Source organism: Leucoraja erinacea, chromosome 25 (genome assembly GCF_028641065.1).
Source record: "Leucoraja erinacea ecotype New England chromosome 25, Leri_hhj_1, whole genome shotgun sequence".
NCBI lineage: Eukaryota > Metazoa > Chordata > Chondrichthyes > Rajiformes > Rajidae > Leucoraja > Leucoraja erinaceus.
The window spans coordinates 8,895,083-8,913,340 of NC_073401.1; the positions used below are offsets into that span (position 1 = coordinate 8,895,083).

Genomic DNA, 18,258 nt, shown 5'->3' on the forward strand with positions numbered 1-18,258 from the left:
GATGGCAAGCCATCTGCTTGAACTGCTGCAGTTCTTCCGATATTGTTGCTTATATGTTGCTGCTGCGGAGGGAGTACAAGGCATGAGACATAGCAATGATGAAGGAACAGTGATACTTCCAAGTCAAGATGTTGTGCTACTTGGAAGGGAACCTGCAAGTATTCATGTTCCCACACACCTGTTGACCTTGCCTTGCATGATGGCACATAGCAGGTTATGAAACCTTGTCGGGTCGGTTAATCTGGATGACCTTAGTGTATTTTGACCAAAATTCACTGACAATCTTAGGGTTATATAGATGTATTTTACGACGCTAAAATAGAATCTGTATAAAATATATAAAATCAAAGGGAGTTTTAATAGTCTATCCATTATTACCTATATTATTACATGCATCGTAACATTGTTGTATATTTTGTGTGAATTTTTGATTGTAACTATGGTGAAAGTACAATTCACCAAGCAAACTTTAAACAAAAGTATAAGGAGATTTTTTTTTGCTTAAGTTTTTGTCTTGGATTCAACCTAAATTAAAAATCAGGAATGGTTTATGGAAGGTGTTTAAGAAGAAGAAGGTCTGAAGAAGGGTTTTGGCCCGAAACGTTGCCTTTTTCCTTCGCTCCATAGATGCTGCTGCACTCGCTGAGTTTCTCCAGCTTTTTTGTGTACCTATGGTTTATGGAAGGTTTAGGTTCAAAGACAAAACAGGTTGGCCATTGCCTGCAACAACATAATCACCTGTTTATTCAATCAATCAATCAGTTTTATTCAATCAATTCAATCGTTCTTATTCAATCAATCAGTTTTATTCGTCACATTGCACATAAAGTGCAAGTGAAATGAATTTGTCAGCAGCGGTACAATGATAAAGAACACACAATAAACAATATAAATTGAGCACAAACATCCACCACAGCATTCATCAATGTGGTAGAAGGCACAGAAATTGGCCAGTCCTCCTCCATTTTCCCCTGTGGTCGAGACCTCAACCCTCCGCAGCCATTGCTGCGGGTGTCCAGATGATAAAGGACAAGATAAAAGTCAAGGTAAGTCCAGGATCGGCTCTTCCCTACCGGAGACCGCGGCTTCAGGCTGGTGTAGGCCGCAGGACGGCGGTCAAAGATTTAAAATTCGCGCCGCAGCCAGAAGCACCGCAGACTGCAGGGCCGGCGGTCGAAGCTCCCCTCCAGGGGTGATGGTAAGTTCACGCCGGGCCCGTGGTAGAAGTTGGCCACGGGCCGGCATTCGGAGCTTCTTCTTCCCCCCCGGTCCCCCACGAGGGATCCCGGGCTGCAGACGCCACGCCAGCTGGAGCTCTGCAGACCGCGGCTTCAGGCTGCCGGCTGCCGCGGGCCAGCGAAATGGAGCGCTCCCCTCCAGCATGCCCCAGCGAGGGCTCGCCCGCTCCATGCCGAGAGTTCACGCTGCGCCCGCCACTGAAGTCCTGGGCGCGTCTCCGGGAAAGGCCGCGCCGATCCTTGCTGTTAGGCCACAGGGGAGGCGGCCTGGAAAAAGTCGCCTCTCCGTGGAGGAGGCGACCGAAGCGGTTTCCCCCTTACCCCCCCACACCACTCCCCACACAAAACACACCGAGAAACATCAAAAACATACTGTAAAACATACTAAAAAAACAAGAAAAGTAGAAAAAAAACGGACACGCTGCTGACAGGGCGCCGGCTTGCAGCGCCCCCACCGATTTATGCTAAAGTTTTGTACAACAACTAAACTGTTAATAAGATTAATCTTCAAATACATATGAAATTCTCAGTTACTAATGTACAAAAGTTTTTGTAGAACACTTACCCGCTTGCTGACCAGAAGGTGGAAGGCGTGCTCTATTGCTAATCGTTTGTGCAAAAGGAGTGATTTAAACTTCCTCTTTTCAACGTCATTAAATGTGTCAAACACCACAGCAAGAAGCTGGAAAATTCAGATCAGATTACAACTACTTTAATATAGCAAACACGTAAATTCAGTTTGTTTTTCTTGGCTTTTGAATTAATATTACCCAACAACATACCAGATTCATGATGAAGTAGAGTTCGATGGATAAGTACACAATAAAGAACACACAGGACCACGAGTTTTTGGAATAAGCTGGCATCATCACATCTGGAAAACTACAGAATTAGCTTTATTTAGAAAAGTTGAAAGTTTCAGTTCATGAATTCAACCCCACTTTCCTCCTCGTTTCTTTCTTGGAATTGGAGACTATTATTAGATTAAATTAAAAGCACATGCAGATTTATTGAATGTACTAAGTGGATAGATTTCATGGGTGGTTCTGGACTGTCTGATTGTTATTTAACTGTAGAGGATACTACAGTCAATCCTCATTTCTCCTTTTCTGCAATACACTCGCACAATTTCCATCACAACATTCTAAAGAGAACTTTCCATTCTTCAGCAAAGGAATTGTGCATCTAGGAAACACATCCCCACTGCCTTGCTGAGACCATTTAATCAGTACAAGTCTGAAACTAAACCTGCGACCTATCCAGTTTGTGAAGCTGAGTACCATGCACTTATGAACAGAGCTGAAAGGAAATTTTACAAAGCTAAATAATGGATCCTAGAAGGATTTGAATCTCTTGGGGAATTGTCTGTCTATTTTTTTCTTGTCTCAGCTGACAATAATGGTTTACCACGAATTCCATGCACGCCACACACCACTCTTGTAAATCCTACTTCCTAAGCTGATGGCTATTGCTATCTCAACACATTGTGCCACTGGCATGCATTGTGAGATGTTTTCTATGTTGACAATTGTTCAGAATTTTTACCAAATTTAAAAGGAATTAAGCTTATTCTAGTCCCTAGCAATGAAAAGAAAAGCTCATTTCACTCGTTAAGACCTTTTCCCTGTGAGTGATAATGTTGAGAAATGCAAACATTTCTATTCTCTTCTAAATTCAATTGATGTATTTATGTAGACTTACTTAGCCGTAGTTAGCAGAACAAACAAACTGACAAGACTGTCTTCTGGAGTGCTAAAATACTGTAAGAAAGGAGAAAAATAACATTGTCATACAAATCCCTTTAATCTCTCGATGAAAAAAGAATTGTACTATATTCATTATAAAATGTTAAATTGTTTAAAAACAGCAAGTGAGGAAAACCTTAGATTTAAATATCAATTTGTTTTATTTGTTGCTGGGAAATTACTGGTCTATGATTAAAGATTGATGTGTATTAGCAGCTGCAACAGTAAAGGGCCTGTCCCACTTGGGCGACTGCCAGGGACAAGTATTAATGGAATTCACCTACGACACCTGTCGACAACCTACGACAGCACCTATGACAGCCCCTACTTCAACCTACGACACCAAAATTGTCGCCACTGTCGCCGAAACATTTTCAACATGTAGAAAATTTTGCGGCAGACTTGGGAAGGGTAAATCTGGACCCAGTTAAGCAATGTTATAGCATTTGAACTTAAAGACAAACTGGGAATGAGTATTGTGAAGATTGTGGGATGGGGAGAGGTTGCGATTTGATGTGGACACTTGCTTCAATATACTTGAACACACTGGCCCAGGACTTGCTTGAATCACGTTGCTACATAGAGAGCAACATAATGAAAACTGGTTGCTCCGAGAGTGCCAAAAACAGCTACACCACAAAAACAAATAAATAATTTCCTCCGCAATGTAAGCACTTTATAAATTTCTTCATAGGAGACTGACCGCTAAAATTGAACCCATAGAAGTGAAGACAACAACAGTTGGTTTGGCGGCTGCCTGAAAAGATCAGAGTGAACAGGGATAAATCTAAATGTCATGATATGATCCGTGGGATTGCCCAGGGATCTGTTTGTAGGACCTCAACTATTTACTGCATTAATTAATGAGTTAGATGAAGATATGCAACATATTCAAAATTGCTAAAGAGAAGATATAATGTGACACAAAATGCAGTGTAGATGGAAGTGCAAACTACAATAAAGTGAGGAAAGTGTAAAACTGCAGTGGATAAATTTCACTATTGTGAATAAAAACAGAACATTTTGAAATATCCTGTAGATCCGGCAGTATTTGTGAAGATTTCATTAATTCTGATGTTAACTCTGTGTTTCTCTGTTCATGCTCACTGCCCTGCTGAGTTCCTGCATTTTATGTTTTTATTTTCAGACTTCCAACATGTGCAGTATTGGTTTTATATATTGCTGATATGAGGTGCTCTACTGGATTTTAAATGATTACCCAGTGTTGTATAAATTGCTAGACCAGGGAATGTCCAAGGTGATTTAGGCTACATAAATCATTAAGCTTCATGGATGTTTGCAGAAAATAATCTAAAAAAACAAATGAAATGCTGATATCAATACTTGGTCAGAAAGTGTACATTGTATAAAGCCGTGGTTAGTCTGGGTGGGTTCAGATGTGATTTGTTCAAAGTTTAAAGTTATCAAAGGGAACGTATAGGATAAAAAGAGAGAAATTATTTTAAATGCTGGAAAGTATGAGATTAGGGTTTATAACCCAAAACTTGGAAATAACAGTAGTTGGGAAACGCTTCAACAACCCAAGGGTGGTAGAGTTTTGCAATTGTCTTCTGCAATTGTCCCATGGTTAACACAATGGTCAAGTCAAGAGAGTTTATTGTCATGTGTCCCAGATAGGACAATTAAATTCTTGCTTTGCTTCAGCACAACACAATATAGCAGGCATGAATACAGAACATATCAGTGTGTCCATATACCATTATATAAATATATACACACATCAATAAATAAGCAGATAAAGTGCAAATAAACAGATAATGGTCTATTAATGTTCAGAGATTTGTTTTAGTTGAGTTTAATAGCCTGATGGCTGTGGGGAAGTTGCTATTTCTGAACCTGGACGTTGCAGTCTTCAGGCTCCTGTACCTTCTACCTGAGGTAGCGGGGAGATGAGTGAGTGGCCAGGATGGTGTGGGTCCTTGATGATGCTGCCAGCCTTTTTGAGGCAGAAGTTACTGTTGCTGCTGTTGCACAGTTACAGAAAACTAGGATCAATTCTAACCAGCTGCTCCCTCTGCGAAATTTGAGCATTCACCTTGTGATTGTGTGGGTTTCTTCCAGATTCTGTTTCCTCCTAAATTCCAGAGGCTACTTTAAATCATCTCTTAATATAAATGGGTTGCAGGAGAATTAGAGGAAGATGGTGGGCATGTGAGAGAGTATAGGTTACAGTTAAATAATTAGAGAAATAGATCTGATGAGAATGGCAGAGAGCTGTCATAGACTTGATTGATAGAATTACCTTCTACATCATAGGAAGAAAGTATGGGAAATATAAATATGCTAAATCAATTGTTTAAATCAAGATAGATAAAGTATTATTATCAACGGGACATTATCAGCTTTGACGGGTTAAATGGTTAGTTCGCATCTTTTTAAAGACAGTACAAACATGAAACAATGTAGGTTGATGAATGAAAAAAATAGATATCTTTTTTTAAACTTGTATCGAATACCCATACAGTTCTGAGAACTTATTGGCAATTATACAAAAACAGAAATGTTGCATAAATAGCCAGGAATACTTTGCTAGAATGCTAAATTATAGGCACATATGCTGTGCTGTACTTAAATAAAAGTCATATATATGACTGACAAGCATTTTTATTATTAGCCGTGATTACTTACTGGATCCAATGGATTGGCGGAAAACAAATAAAAACCTACAGAAAGGAAAAAAATATGGTATCACATGCTCAAGGACAGTATAACCACAGATTTACATTCTGAAATGTAACTAAAATGGTGCCTCTTGCATGCAGGATCAGTAGACGATTTCTGTACAAGTTGCTAATCGGAGATATACATGGGTGTGGCAATACTCTACTGGACCCTGTATGAAAAGAATTTCACTGTGTGTTTGCACTTCGCCATGTGACAATGAAAGCACCTTTGAACCATTACGCTTGCAAGGGTGAAAGAAACAAACCTTCATACGTTACAGTCAGAAACAGGTGAATTTATAATGGGAAACAAGGAAATGGCAGACCAAGCACTTTTTTTCTGTTTTCACTAAAGAAGACACATACACTCTCCCAGAAATACTAGGGGGCCGAGGATCTAGTGGGAGGGAGGAACTGAAGGGAATCCACATTAGTCAGGAAATGGTGTTAGGTAAACTGGTGGGACTGAAGGCCGATAAATCCCCAGGGCCTGATGGTCTGCAACCCAGAGTACTCAAGGAGGTGATCCTAGAAATTGTGGATTGGTGATCATTTTTCAATGTTCTCTCGACTCTGGATCAGTTCCTGTGGACTTGAGGGTAGTCAATGTAACCCCACTTTTTAAGAAAGGAGGGAGAGTGAAAACGGAAAATTATAGACGAGTTGGCCTTAGTGGTGAAGATGCTTGATTCAATTATTAAAAGATGTAATAGCAGCTCATTTGGAATGTAGTGACAGAATCGGTCAAAGTCAGCACGGATTTATGCTTGACTAATATTCTGGAATTTTTTGAGGATGTAACAGGGAGAATAATAATGGAGAGCCAGTGGATGTGGTGTATCTGGACTTTCAAAAAGCCTTTCACAAGGTCCCACACAAGAGATTAGTGTGCAAAATTAGAGCACATCGTATTGGGGGTAGGGTATTGACATGGATAGAGAACTGTTTGGCAGACAGGAAGCAGAGTAGGAATTAACGGGTCCTTTTCGGAATGGCAACCTGTGACTAGTGGGGTGCAGTAAGGCTCAGTGTGGGGGTCCCAGTTATTTGCAATATATATTAATGATTTAGACGAGGGATAACACAAAGCTGGGTGGCAGTGTGAGCTGCGAGGAGGTTGATAAAAGGCTGCAGGCTGGTGAGAACAGGAAGGCAGATTATTATCTGCATGGTGTCAGATTAGGAAAAGGGGAGGTACAACGAGACCTGGGTGTGCTTGTACATCAGTCATTGAAAGTAAGCATGCAGGTACAGCAGGCAGTGAAGAAAGCTAATGGCATGTTGGTCTTCATTGGGAGTGGATTTGAGTTTAGGAGCAAGGAGGTCCTACTGCAGTTGTACGGGGCCCTGGTGAGACCACACATGGAGTATTATGTGCAGTTTTGGTCTGCTAATTTGAGGAAGGACATTCTTGCTATCGAGGGCGTGCAGCATAGGTTCACCAGGTTAATTCCCGGGATGGTGGGAATTAATTCTTAAGGAATTGAACAGGCTACATGCATGAAAAATGTTCCCCATGTTGGGGGAGCCCAGAACCAATTTAAGAATAAGGGGTAGGCCATTTAGGAATGAGATGAGGAAAAACTTTTTCACCCAGAGAGTTGTGAATCTGGGGAATTCTCTGCCACAGAAGGCATTGGAGGCCAATTCAAGAGGGCTAACTGAATCAAGGAATGTGGGAAAAATGCAGGAACGGGGTACTGAATTTGGGTCATCAGCCATGATCATATTGTATGGCGGTGCTGACTTGAAGGGCTCCAGTGCTTCTACGCAGCGGCGGTGGAAAGCATCTTGTCCGGGAACATTACCATCTGGTTTGGGAATTGCTTTGCCAAGGACAAGAAGGCTCTGCAGAGAGTAGTGCGTTCGGCCGAACGCACTATGGGAACTTCACTCACCCCCCTGCAGGAACTATACAACAGGAGGTGCAACTCCAGAGCAAATAAAATCATGGGAGACCCCTTCCACCCCTGCAACGGACTGTTCCAGCTGCTACGGTCAGGCAAACGCCTCCGTTGCCATGCGGTGAGAATGGAGAGGTTGAGAAGGAGTTTCTTCCCAGAGGCAATTCGGACTGTAAACGCCTATCTCACCAGGGACTAACTCTACAGAACGTTTTTCCTTCCATTATTTATTATGTAAAAGAATATGTGTGTTATGATTGTTTTTATAATTTGTTTGGTTGTTTTGTTGTTTGTCTTTTACACAAAAGTCCACGAGCATTGCCACTTTCATTTCACTGCACATCTCGTACGTGTATGTGACAAATAAACTTGACTTGACTTGAATGGCCTACACCTGCACCTATTTTCTATGTTTCTATACATTTCCCATTTTCCCATTCTTATTCTTTCCTTTCTTTCTACATTGTGATGGCAATTGTAACCAGATATAAATTTTAGTTGCACCAGAGCTGACCATATGGTTGAGGTAAATGAGCTTTTGAATTTTTTTAAAGTTTAATTTACACTCCTAAAAATCTATTAATTTAAAATCAAAAATTTGACCATTCATTTACTATAATGACCCAGATTTTTCTAATCAGCTGTCTTTCTGATTTAATTCTAGATCCTAACTACTACTTCACTTTAACATGGTAATTTTATGTATAGTACATGCTGAAATCATTACCTGGCAGATGATGTGCATTATTACAGTAGTCTACTAAAAATTACTGACACTAACTTTGCAAGATCCTATGCCGTTGCGGATACTATATATGTGACATACTTCAATCGTTTACCAATTTGTCTTTGTAAATAGGTGGTCGAATTTACTCTCTTTTTGTTTTGCTTTTAGATATCTCATCATAATTGTCTGATTCATTTCCCCCGCTTAGAAGCCAATTGCATTGAGGTTTCATTGCATCAAAAGCGACATCCAGGAATCATGTTACCAAGGCAACCTCATATACATCATGGAATAGTTTTGCTTCTGATAAAGAGCCTTCACTGTGATGATTCCCTGTAATCAGCAATGGACTACTGTTGACTCTTTCTATTCTGCAACTTGTTATGCAGGCAACCCCTAAATTATTGGGGGGGGGGGGGGGGGGGGGGGGGAGAAGAGAAGAGGGCATTGCATTCCTAGACAATGGTCTGTATCGTGATTTTACCAACTGCAAACGACTGGAATCTGTGCACGAGTGAAGAAATACGAATTGAAAAAAATCAATTTATTTTCGCTGCTTATTCACCTAAATTCCGCAAGAGTAAACATTATTCCAGATCTCATATATTTTGGGTAACGATTTGTGAAAACTGAGATGGCGAATTTTCATTACCTGAACTGATGTAACACAGAGGTCACCTGTATATTTTTTGATAAAACTGGCTAGAGAATGTTTGAATATGTGCTAGGAATATTGAGGGCAAGGGATGCAACTGGTAAGGGCTGTGAAATATCGCTATGCAAGGTTTACAGATACCTTCAACACCCTTTTTCTCGTGTAAATAAAAATCAATTAAAGTTCAATTGCTGATTTCATGCATTTTTGTAAATTTATGTTGACTATGAGGCTCATTTCATTGATAGAATCATGTGCCTTGGTCATACAGAAGAGAGTCACTGTAATAGGTAAAGCAGTTTCACTCACATTTAGTTACTTAGTTGTGCTGTTATCACAATTACCACAAAAGCAGCCACTCAGCCTTTTTTATTCAATGCCACCAGTGTCTCAATAATACATCCTGCATTCATAATTTGCTTCCCTTTATGTTGTTGCTTAACATGGATAATTTCATTATTCCATAATCGATGCTCAATATAGTTTCTCTCAATAAAAAGTAGTCAAATAAAAATACATTTAGTTGACTATTTATCTGTTTGATTAATTGCTCTCGATGTTTTCAATGCTCAACATGAACAATATGAGCTTAAAAATGCATACAGTATAAAGATTAAACTTTTACAAAAGAGCTAAGAACTTACCTAAAATAGCAAAAATAACCATGAAGAAAAGTAGTAGCGATAAAATGTCAATAAAGGGAGGAAGAGATTGGAAGATCTGGCGCAAGTTTCTGAAAATTCAGAATGTAAATAGTTAGAGCTTATCGCACCTTAGGTACTAATTTTAAATAAAGATTTTTTTCTAAGGATCTTAAGTAAGGTCAATTAAATAAAATGTTTCCAATTAGCTGCAGATTGATTTTATCCGGAAGGCATAACCATTGGAGAGGTGAAATGTTACTCCAATAGAAATGTCACAATTAGTTAAGAAAAGTTATCCCTTCAATTTAAAACAATCCTCCTTCTACCCTGTGAAGAAATGTATCTCTCCTAATTTGATAGTGTTTCAACTCACTATAAAGAGAGATTATATTTTATATAAGGTCAAATGTCCATTGATGAAATTTGACTTTGAGGTTGTTCATAAACTACAATGGCTGATCAAGTTAACAGACAAAATATCTTGTAACCTTGACACATTAAGGTGTTCAATATAATTTTAACATGACAAAATGATTGAAAACAGCAAAATTTAACAAACTATATCCATAAATCAGAGTGATAGCTAGTGTGAAAACTTAGGCAGAGTAGAACTAATATGTACACTTACAAGAGTTCTGTTACACTATTTTTGATATATTTATGTTACACTATTTTTTATATATTTACTGCATTCTCAAATTGGGATTGCCCTGTGCATGTTTACTTTGACAGAGCAGAAATAGAGAAAACTAATACAGAAAGGGGGATTCCTTTGCAGGACGTCCTTGCAGCAAAGACAAGACAGGGCTCTCACAATATTTTTTTTCCCGACCTTATCTTTTTTACTGTTTCTTATTTTCTTTTCTCCAGTCTTTGTTTTTATTTTCAACCAAATACAGGGACAGAGAGGCAGAAACCGATCAAAGCCAGTCTGAACTTATATTTGAACTTGAATCATCAAAACATACGGATAATACTCTCATCTAATTACCTAAAGTACAGTTCCACATAAATCCACAAGAATCTTTTAAAGCTGAAAAGAGCTTTAGTGGATGAAACGTATAATTACATTTACATTCACTTCTTGTTATCTTCTTTCATTGTCATTTTATATGTGATGTAGTTGTAATGTAAACTGTAATAACGTCATCCCTCAAGTAGAAATAAATAATGAAAATATAAAAATAAGAACTAAATGTATAACTTTAAAATGAGAACTAATTTCATTCATGTGCCAAAGTCTAATTACCTCTGCTCTCTAATTTTAAATCATCTAATTACTGACTGATGTAAATCATATATATGTGTAATCACAAAAAAATACTGAGATAAAGCGCATTAGTAATGATTGAAGCACCTACGTTTCTAGATTTTGTACGTTAACTTTAATGGCAATATTAAAAGGAATGAATTATCTCCAATGTTTAATTGTATTTAATTAAAATCAATCACTCATATGAAGCAAAACATTTAGTGGTGTGAATCTGTTGGCAATGTCAAAACATACCCGAGACTAAAATTTGATCTGGAGCTGTCACTATAAGACTGGTTCAAGCTGGATATCAGCATCAATTTAGAAAAAAAACAAAGACTCAACACTAATTACTTTGAATTTACCTTCTCACTGCACCACAATATCTGCAGTCTACCAGAAAGATTGGTCGCAAAGCGCGAGTCACCCGGACGTGCGAGGTCTGTCTGATTAATACCACAATGACTTCTATAAACTGTACAAACAAAACTGAACTCTGCAAAAATACCATATTAGAAACAAGGTTAAATATCTCAAAACAGAGAGACCAATAAATAAATAATTTTGTGATCTGTGCGATAGCAGCAGTTAATAAATTCTGCAAGAGGAAGCCAAAGTTGTTTTTGACAAAATTACTTCATTTCCTTAACAGAAAGTGCAAATGTGGTGGGGAAAAAAAAAGGAAGTACATCTTTTTTTTTTAAAAAGGTAAAATGTACAAATGTTGTCAAGTTGACTCTATAACCTATAGTTCTTAAATTTCCTTGAAATTTTGGCCAATTTCCTTAAACTCTGGCAGAAGATTCGAAGGCTCAAGTCAGAAATTGCAGGGCATTTGTATCATCAGAATAATGCATTACTGGTCCATGTCATTATTAATCTGCAAAACATCCAGCAACTTGCAGGGTACAAGACATTTGCCAGGCGTTCCAGTGTTTCACCATTTGCTCCACCAAAAGCAACAATCAATTATTTTCATCAGGTTCCTTACTGAACTCAATGCTAATTGTGAAATTGATTAAATCATGACATTGCTACAAATTGTTTCCGTTTGGGACCTGGTAATCAATGGCTTGAATGATCCTGACTAAAATGGGATTAATAATTCTCAATCCTGGAATCCGAGGATGGAGCCATTACAGTTATTGAGCAAATTATTTTCAGAGGTTAACTATTCTGATAATCCAGAAAGGCAATATATTTAGATACAAGAGACTGCAGACGTTGGAATCTTGAGTAACAAAAAAGCTGCTGGAGGAACTCACCAAATGGAAATTATAAATCATAAGAACACAACAGTACGTATTAAGAAATGCTAATGCACATTATTGCTGCCTGTGAAAAGCACAGTATTTAACTAGCATAGGATTCACATGCGGATTGCGATATAAAAACATCTCCAGATGGCAATCCTTAAAGATCTCACAATGCCTTTAATCGAACATTTAAGAAACACTTACTTTCAGCATAGTTCTTTTATGCCTAATAAAGGTCCGAAAACCTAACCATCTCATCTTCATACCAAGTTCAAACACCACTGTGAGAAGTGCAAGCAGTTCCAGTGTGGCATGCACCTAAGTATAAAACAAAACTATTTTGAACAATGTAACAGAGATTGCAAAAGATTTAAACAAAATAATTACTTTAATAATTACATATAGCTAGTAAAAATAGAGAGTGAACAAATAAAAGCGGAATGTTCTGAGCAAATCTCCCCGTTGGATTGCAACCTTGTCGTGGTTGGAGAGCTTGTGCGTCTCAGTGACCCCTAGAGCTATGCCAGCGGGAGATTCGTCTCCTGTTAGGGTCTCCCATGCTAGACAGGTCGAAGGGTAGAGGCGAGATGAAGAGCGATCCACTGGTCCTCCAGATTGGAGGTTGAGCACAAGGCTAACAACCCTGTCTCGTAAAACAAATATGATACGGAAACAGCAACTGAAGGAATCAACACTACTGGGCGTGAAGGACTTCCAGGGCTATCGACAGATACTAGGATGAATGTCAATGGTGAAAGCCGAAAGGAAGCCACTGGGAGGAAGGTGGAAGATCTAAATGCCAAACATAAGACTAGACATGAGAAGGTGCTGGAACTGGATTGGCCATATACTGAGAAGAGAACCAGACAGCATCCCAAGAATAGCCCTGCATTGGACACCAGAAGGGAAAAGGAAAAGAGGGAGACCCAAAACCACGTGGTGTCGAACTGTAGAGGAGGAAATTAAAACAATGGACCTGACCTGGGTTAGTATCCAGAAGCTAACCCAGAACAGGCAGGAGTGGAGAACCTTTGTTGCTGCCCTACATGCCAGGAGGCATAATAGGCAGTAAGTAAGTAAGTTCAGAGCAAATACTGAAAATAATAATTGCATAGTTTTATTATTCTAGAGAATATCTTCATACATGGATGGCAAGCTGTTGGGGTGGCGGTGTAACTTTGAGATTTATCTGCAGTATCATAGATGCAGCCTTATCTGGTCTGGCCACATAACTTGGTTATATTCAAAATGCCAGTAGTGATCCACAGGGTCTTGACCAAGTTAATCTGCTATGCTTTAATCCAGCAACTTCAGCCTTATGTATCCATACTGGATTTGTGCTTTGAAATGGGAATCTAAAGGACATGCAATAGCGATCAAATTCTGGGCCATTTTCAAGGCATCACTATTATAAAACAAAACAGACAGTTTCTCAATAAAATTAAGTCAAATTATTCCTTCAATTAAGAGAGTATAAGCTCTGGATAACATGGGGATTTAGATCGATGTATATAATTAGTAAAAACTGATGCACACTCAAAAAGGCTGTCATTGGAGTAGGTCTACCGTCACCAGGTCCCTGATGTTGGTTGAGTAGACAACGGAGAACCAGAAGGCAGGGATGTTTCTGCCAGCAACGGAATTCAGTTAAAGAATGTAAGTTCAGACAGAAACAGTAAGGATATAGGTTACTGTAGCCTTTGTCCTCACTGATTTGTCAATGCTCTCCCTCTTGTTACTTGCAGCTTTTCACTATGACTTGCCTCTGATGGATGGATATAAAAGATATGTAAATGCTTCCCTCTCCTTAAAATGCTGCCTTGGTCATTCCCGCTCCTTAAAATGCTCATAGAATTGATACTGAAAATAAGGACTGGTCATCTTCCTCCCCTCCTTCAGGCCCACACTTCACCCTGAAAGGTCGCAGAAGAGATAAGGATGTCCTCTGAGACAGTTGTTTCTGCTCTATAATGTACTAGTTTCTCAGTTCATTCATCAGAGACCTCCACAGTTTAATTGCAACCTAGCCTATTGTAACCTCATTTTCACTCTCACTCCTTGTACCCTCTAATATCCTACTAAATTATGTGCCCCTCACCTTCCTGGGACTTTAATATCCCTCCAACTCTAATCTTCTCTCACTCCACACAAATGGTGTGAGACTCTTGGAGGACGAATAGCAGCCTGCTGATACCTCCAAGATAGTATTCCTGCCATGCTGCCTTCTCTGGGTGTCTAAATGGAAACATCTGGCAGGACTTGAGCCACTCCTGCTGTCCGAATAGTTTAATGCAAAAGTCTAGGTCTGGATATTCCTACCAAGACAGAGATTTGGTCAGACCACATCCCTGGTGTGGGACATAATACTCAGTAGATACATTGATTCTGGTGGGAATCAGATTTGCAGATTTCAAGACGTTAAATTATGAGGAAAGTTTGTAAAAACTAGATATAGGAAGGAACTGCAGATGCTGGTTTACACTTAAGATAGACAGAAAATGCTGGAGTAACTTAGTGGATCAGGCAGCAACTCTGGAAAAAAGGAGTAGGCGACGTTTCGGGCCGAGACCCTTCTTCAGACTGAGAGTCAGGGGAGCGGGTGATTAGAGGCATGAAAAGATACAGCATATTTGATGATAAACTAGGTCCTGATCGGCAAGAAGATCGATAAATAACACAAGAAGCTAAAACAAGAGTAGGCCATTCAGTCCCTTAATCCCATTCTGCTATTCCAGATGATTATAGTTGATCTTTGTCTCAGTGCCACTTTCCAGAACTGTCCATAACCAATGATTCCCCTCGTATCTATAAATCTATTGATCTGAATAATCAGCTTAAGAACCTTGAAAGAAGTCAACAGGGTGAGGGAACCTACAAAATAGGGAGCATAACCATAATATGATAATAATACTTTAACAACAAAATCAAGATTTATTTTTTCTTATAACATCAAATGAAAATTCTAAATTCCATTTGAAACATCTTTTATCTGTTCTTTGATTTTTTTCTCCTGCCTCATATTTTTTTAATTTCCCCCCCCCATCTGCTTTTATATCTATTCAGTACCTCCTTGATACAAAGCACCATTGATATGTGTTTTATGTATAACTATTTCCTTTTTATTTTATAAAAATGAAAGTATAAAAATGGAAGAGCCAATGCCAAAACTGTTTCAAAACCAAGTCACGTTTTCCTCAGTTCCCATTATCTAGAAAGAATAAAGAGATTACTGTACAAAGCTAGGTATTGCAATGGCTAGGTGAGAAGATAATTCACAGTTTCATAAAACTACCTCATGCAACTCCACTGAGCCAAGTTTATTTGCATCATTTTACAGAATCTTATTAAGTAGTAAAATAAGAGATATACCCCACACAAACAATTCCGGCATGACAATTCAACAATCGACAAAGATGCATAAAATATAATGGAACCGTCTAAGTCTTACAAAATAACAACGTACATAAATGTCGAGTCTGAGTGAGGGAACAGCTGGAGCCTCGCACAGCGAGAGTATCAACAGCAGCAATCCGGAAATCAGCTCCATGATATAGAAGGTGTGATTGTGCACAAAGAGGTAGGCTGCAAGGGCTTTTTGATCTTTTGGATGAGTGAAAAACTTGTCATTATTTTCTCCCTCCTGAGGAGACAAAAAAGAGAGTTAAGAATAATCTGGCATTTTTTCCCACTAAGGGTGCAAGAGAATATATAACTACTTATCTAACAACATTTTCACCAGGTTCTATTTACATTGAAAGAAGAAAATATCTGTCCTTCATGAATTTTAGCCTCTTCATTTTTTTTGCACTTTTTGCTTAATGATAAAATATAAAATCTTAGCAACATCATCACATTCAAACATTACTGTTCTTTTGATAGACAAAATGCTGGTGTAAAAAGCGGATCAGGCAGCATCTCTGGTAGTTTTCTCCAGATATGTTGCCTGACCTTCTCAGTTACTCCAGCATTTTGTGTCTATCTTCGGCGTAAACCAGCATGTACAGTTCCTTCCTACACATCACTCTTCGTTTGATCTGGTGCAACGAAAACTCAATATAAAAAGTACAAAAGAGAAAGGGTTGAAAAGACTACTTTAATTACTTTGACCTTTTTTCAAAATATTGCAGTTTCAATTATTTTTAGTAATTTTTACATTAGCTGATTTAATTTTGGAATCATTACCTAAGTAATCTAACACTTTGAAATCTTCATATTCTCGCCCTCACACTCTATGCTGTGAACATTGGGAAAAGTTGGTTTTCACAGGCAGTTTTTAATCAAAATGTTCTGATGTTTATCGATATAGTATTTGCACCTTTACAGTCCCATGTATTAGATTCAATATTTTATATATTAGCACACCACTGTGCTCAGAATCTGTCATCCAAAAATCAATAACATATCAAGGCCAAAGATTGATGGTATGGCAAGTCTTTCTACACACAGCAGTGTTCAGAATACTATTAACAAACAACAGCTTATTGCACCAAATGATTTCATTAACAGTGTACAATAATAAAATTTACATGGAACACTACCAAACATTCCACAATCTAATGAAAACATACACACACATACTATGGTACACAAAAATGCCGGAGAAACTCAGCGGGTGCAGCAGCATCTATGGAGCGAAGGAAATAGGCAACGTTTCGGGCCGAAACGTTGCCTATTTCCTTTGCTCCATAGATGCTGCTGCACCCGCTGAGTTTCTCCGGCATTTTTGTGTACCTTCGATTTTACAGCATCTGCAGTTCCTTCTTATACACACATGCTATGTATGTTTTACTGTAATGTGATAAATCAGGAACAAAAGGCAGCAGATTCTGGAAGATGATAGGAAAGGAGGTGAAGAGTGGAACTGAATGAGTGGGGTAGTGACAATAAGGAACAACTATCTGTCCCACACCTCTATACTGGCTACTTTTCTACTCTTTCAGTCTTGATGCAGCTCTAATTTGTTGTCACACATTCCAGCATCTGCAGGTTCTGGTGTGATCATTGAGTACAAAATTGAAGTACACAAATTCGAAGTTTCGAACACAGGTAATGCTGTCTTCAGTTCATCTTCTGCTTTCTGTCTTCCGTGTGATCTTTAAGCCCATGTGAATCTTTCTTCCATGGATTAGTTTTAACCCCCAATCCTCAGACAAGGCCACTTAGTCAATATCTAGGCACGGTCCATGGTTTTATTGGCTGTCATGGTCAAACATGCCACAACCACTTAAGACTTCAGGTGACTTATTAGTTCCACTCAGCCCAACACCTCTCATTAGTTGACTATTATCATTTCTCCCTCACACATACTTTGTCTTCTCAACATAAAGTAGCCAACTTGTTGATTACATTTGAGGGTAATTACAGGGAAAGGCTTTGTTAAATTGTTTTTGCCTCTCCAATTTATATTCTCTTCCATTCTTCAAATAGGTCTTTCATCACGTAAAGAAGTGCTCATATCACCTTGTTTCCTCATCCTTAATCACTATTCTATTTTAGTTTGGCTCATCTTTGTCTGACACCTTTCTGCTTAACAACCATTGATCGCCCAATGATTATCAACAGTAAGACTACTTTAATAAAGAGGTAGACACACCATTTCAGTTCCGTAGGATCTCCTCAGTTAAAAAGAAAACAAATAACCTTGTCAGACCAAAGAGAAACAGCCGCAGATGTATAGTTTACATGTTTAATAAACAAATCTTTAACCTTTAACTTGCCAAATTAAACTTACATTGTGACTTGGAAAGTAGACAGAAATGCTGGGGAAACTCAGCGGGTGAGGCGGCATTTACGGAGCGAGAGAAATAGGCAACGTTTCGAGTTGTGACCCTTCTTCAGACTGATGTGAGGGTGGGGGGGGGGCGGGGTGAAGAAAGGAAGAGGCGGAGACAGTGGGTTGAGGGAGAGCTAAGAAGGGGAGGAGAAAGCAGTGATTACCTGAAATAACCTGAAAGCAGGGACTACCTGCCTACTATGTTCTGTGTGCTGAAGCAAAGCAAAAATGTCATTGTCCTATACAGGGATACATGACAATAAACTCACTTGAACTTGAAATTAGAGAAGTCAATGTTCATACCAGTGGGGTGTAAACTGCCCAAGCGAAATATGAGGTGCTGCTCCTCCAATTTACGGTGGTCCTCACTCTGGCCATGG

The 18,258-nt window shown here is 38.9% G+C and overlaps 1 protein-coding gene and 1 long non-coding RNA gene across 4 annotated transcripts in view; one reads left to right on the forward strand and one right to left on the reverse strand.

Moving 5' to 3' along the window:
• Positions 1–8,713, forward strand: part of LOC129709338 (uncharacterized) — a 37,531-nt gene extending 28,818 nt beyond the window's left edge. Inside the window, exon 3 of the long non-coding RNA XR_008725502.1 lies at positions 8,467–8,713. This is a non-coding gene — a long non-coding RNA (uncharacterized LOC129709338). The remainder of the gene's footprint in view (positions 1–8,466) is intronic.
• The window catches only part of tpcn1 (two pore segment channel 1), a 79,962-nt gene that overhangs the window by 28,914 nt on the left and 32,790 nt on the right, over positions 1–18,258 (reverse strand). For all 3 annotated transcript variants that reach the window (XM_055655615.1, XM_055655617.1, XM_055655614.1), the window contains exons 3-10: positions 15,569–15,745; positions 12,310–12,423; positions 11,215–11,345; positions 9,598–9,686; positions 5,633–5,667; positions 2,940–2,998; positions 2,021–2,120; positions 1,804–1,920 (exon numbers count right to left, since the gene is read on the reverse strand). In XM_055655615.1, coding sequence (XP_055511590.1) covers positions 1,804–1,920; positions 2,021–2,120; positions 2,940–2,998; positions 5,633–5,667; positions 9,598–9,686; positions 11,215–11,345; positions 12,310–12,423; positions 15,569–15,745 — 822 coding nt within the window. The remainder of the gene's footprint in view (positions 1–1,803; positions 1,921–2,020; positions 2,121–2,939; positions 2,999–5,632; positions 5,668–9,597; positions 9,687–11,214; positions 11,346–12,309; positions 12,424–15,568; positions 15,746–18,258) is intronic.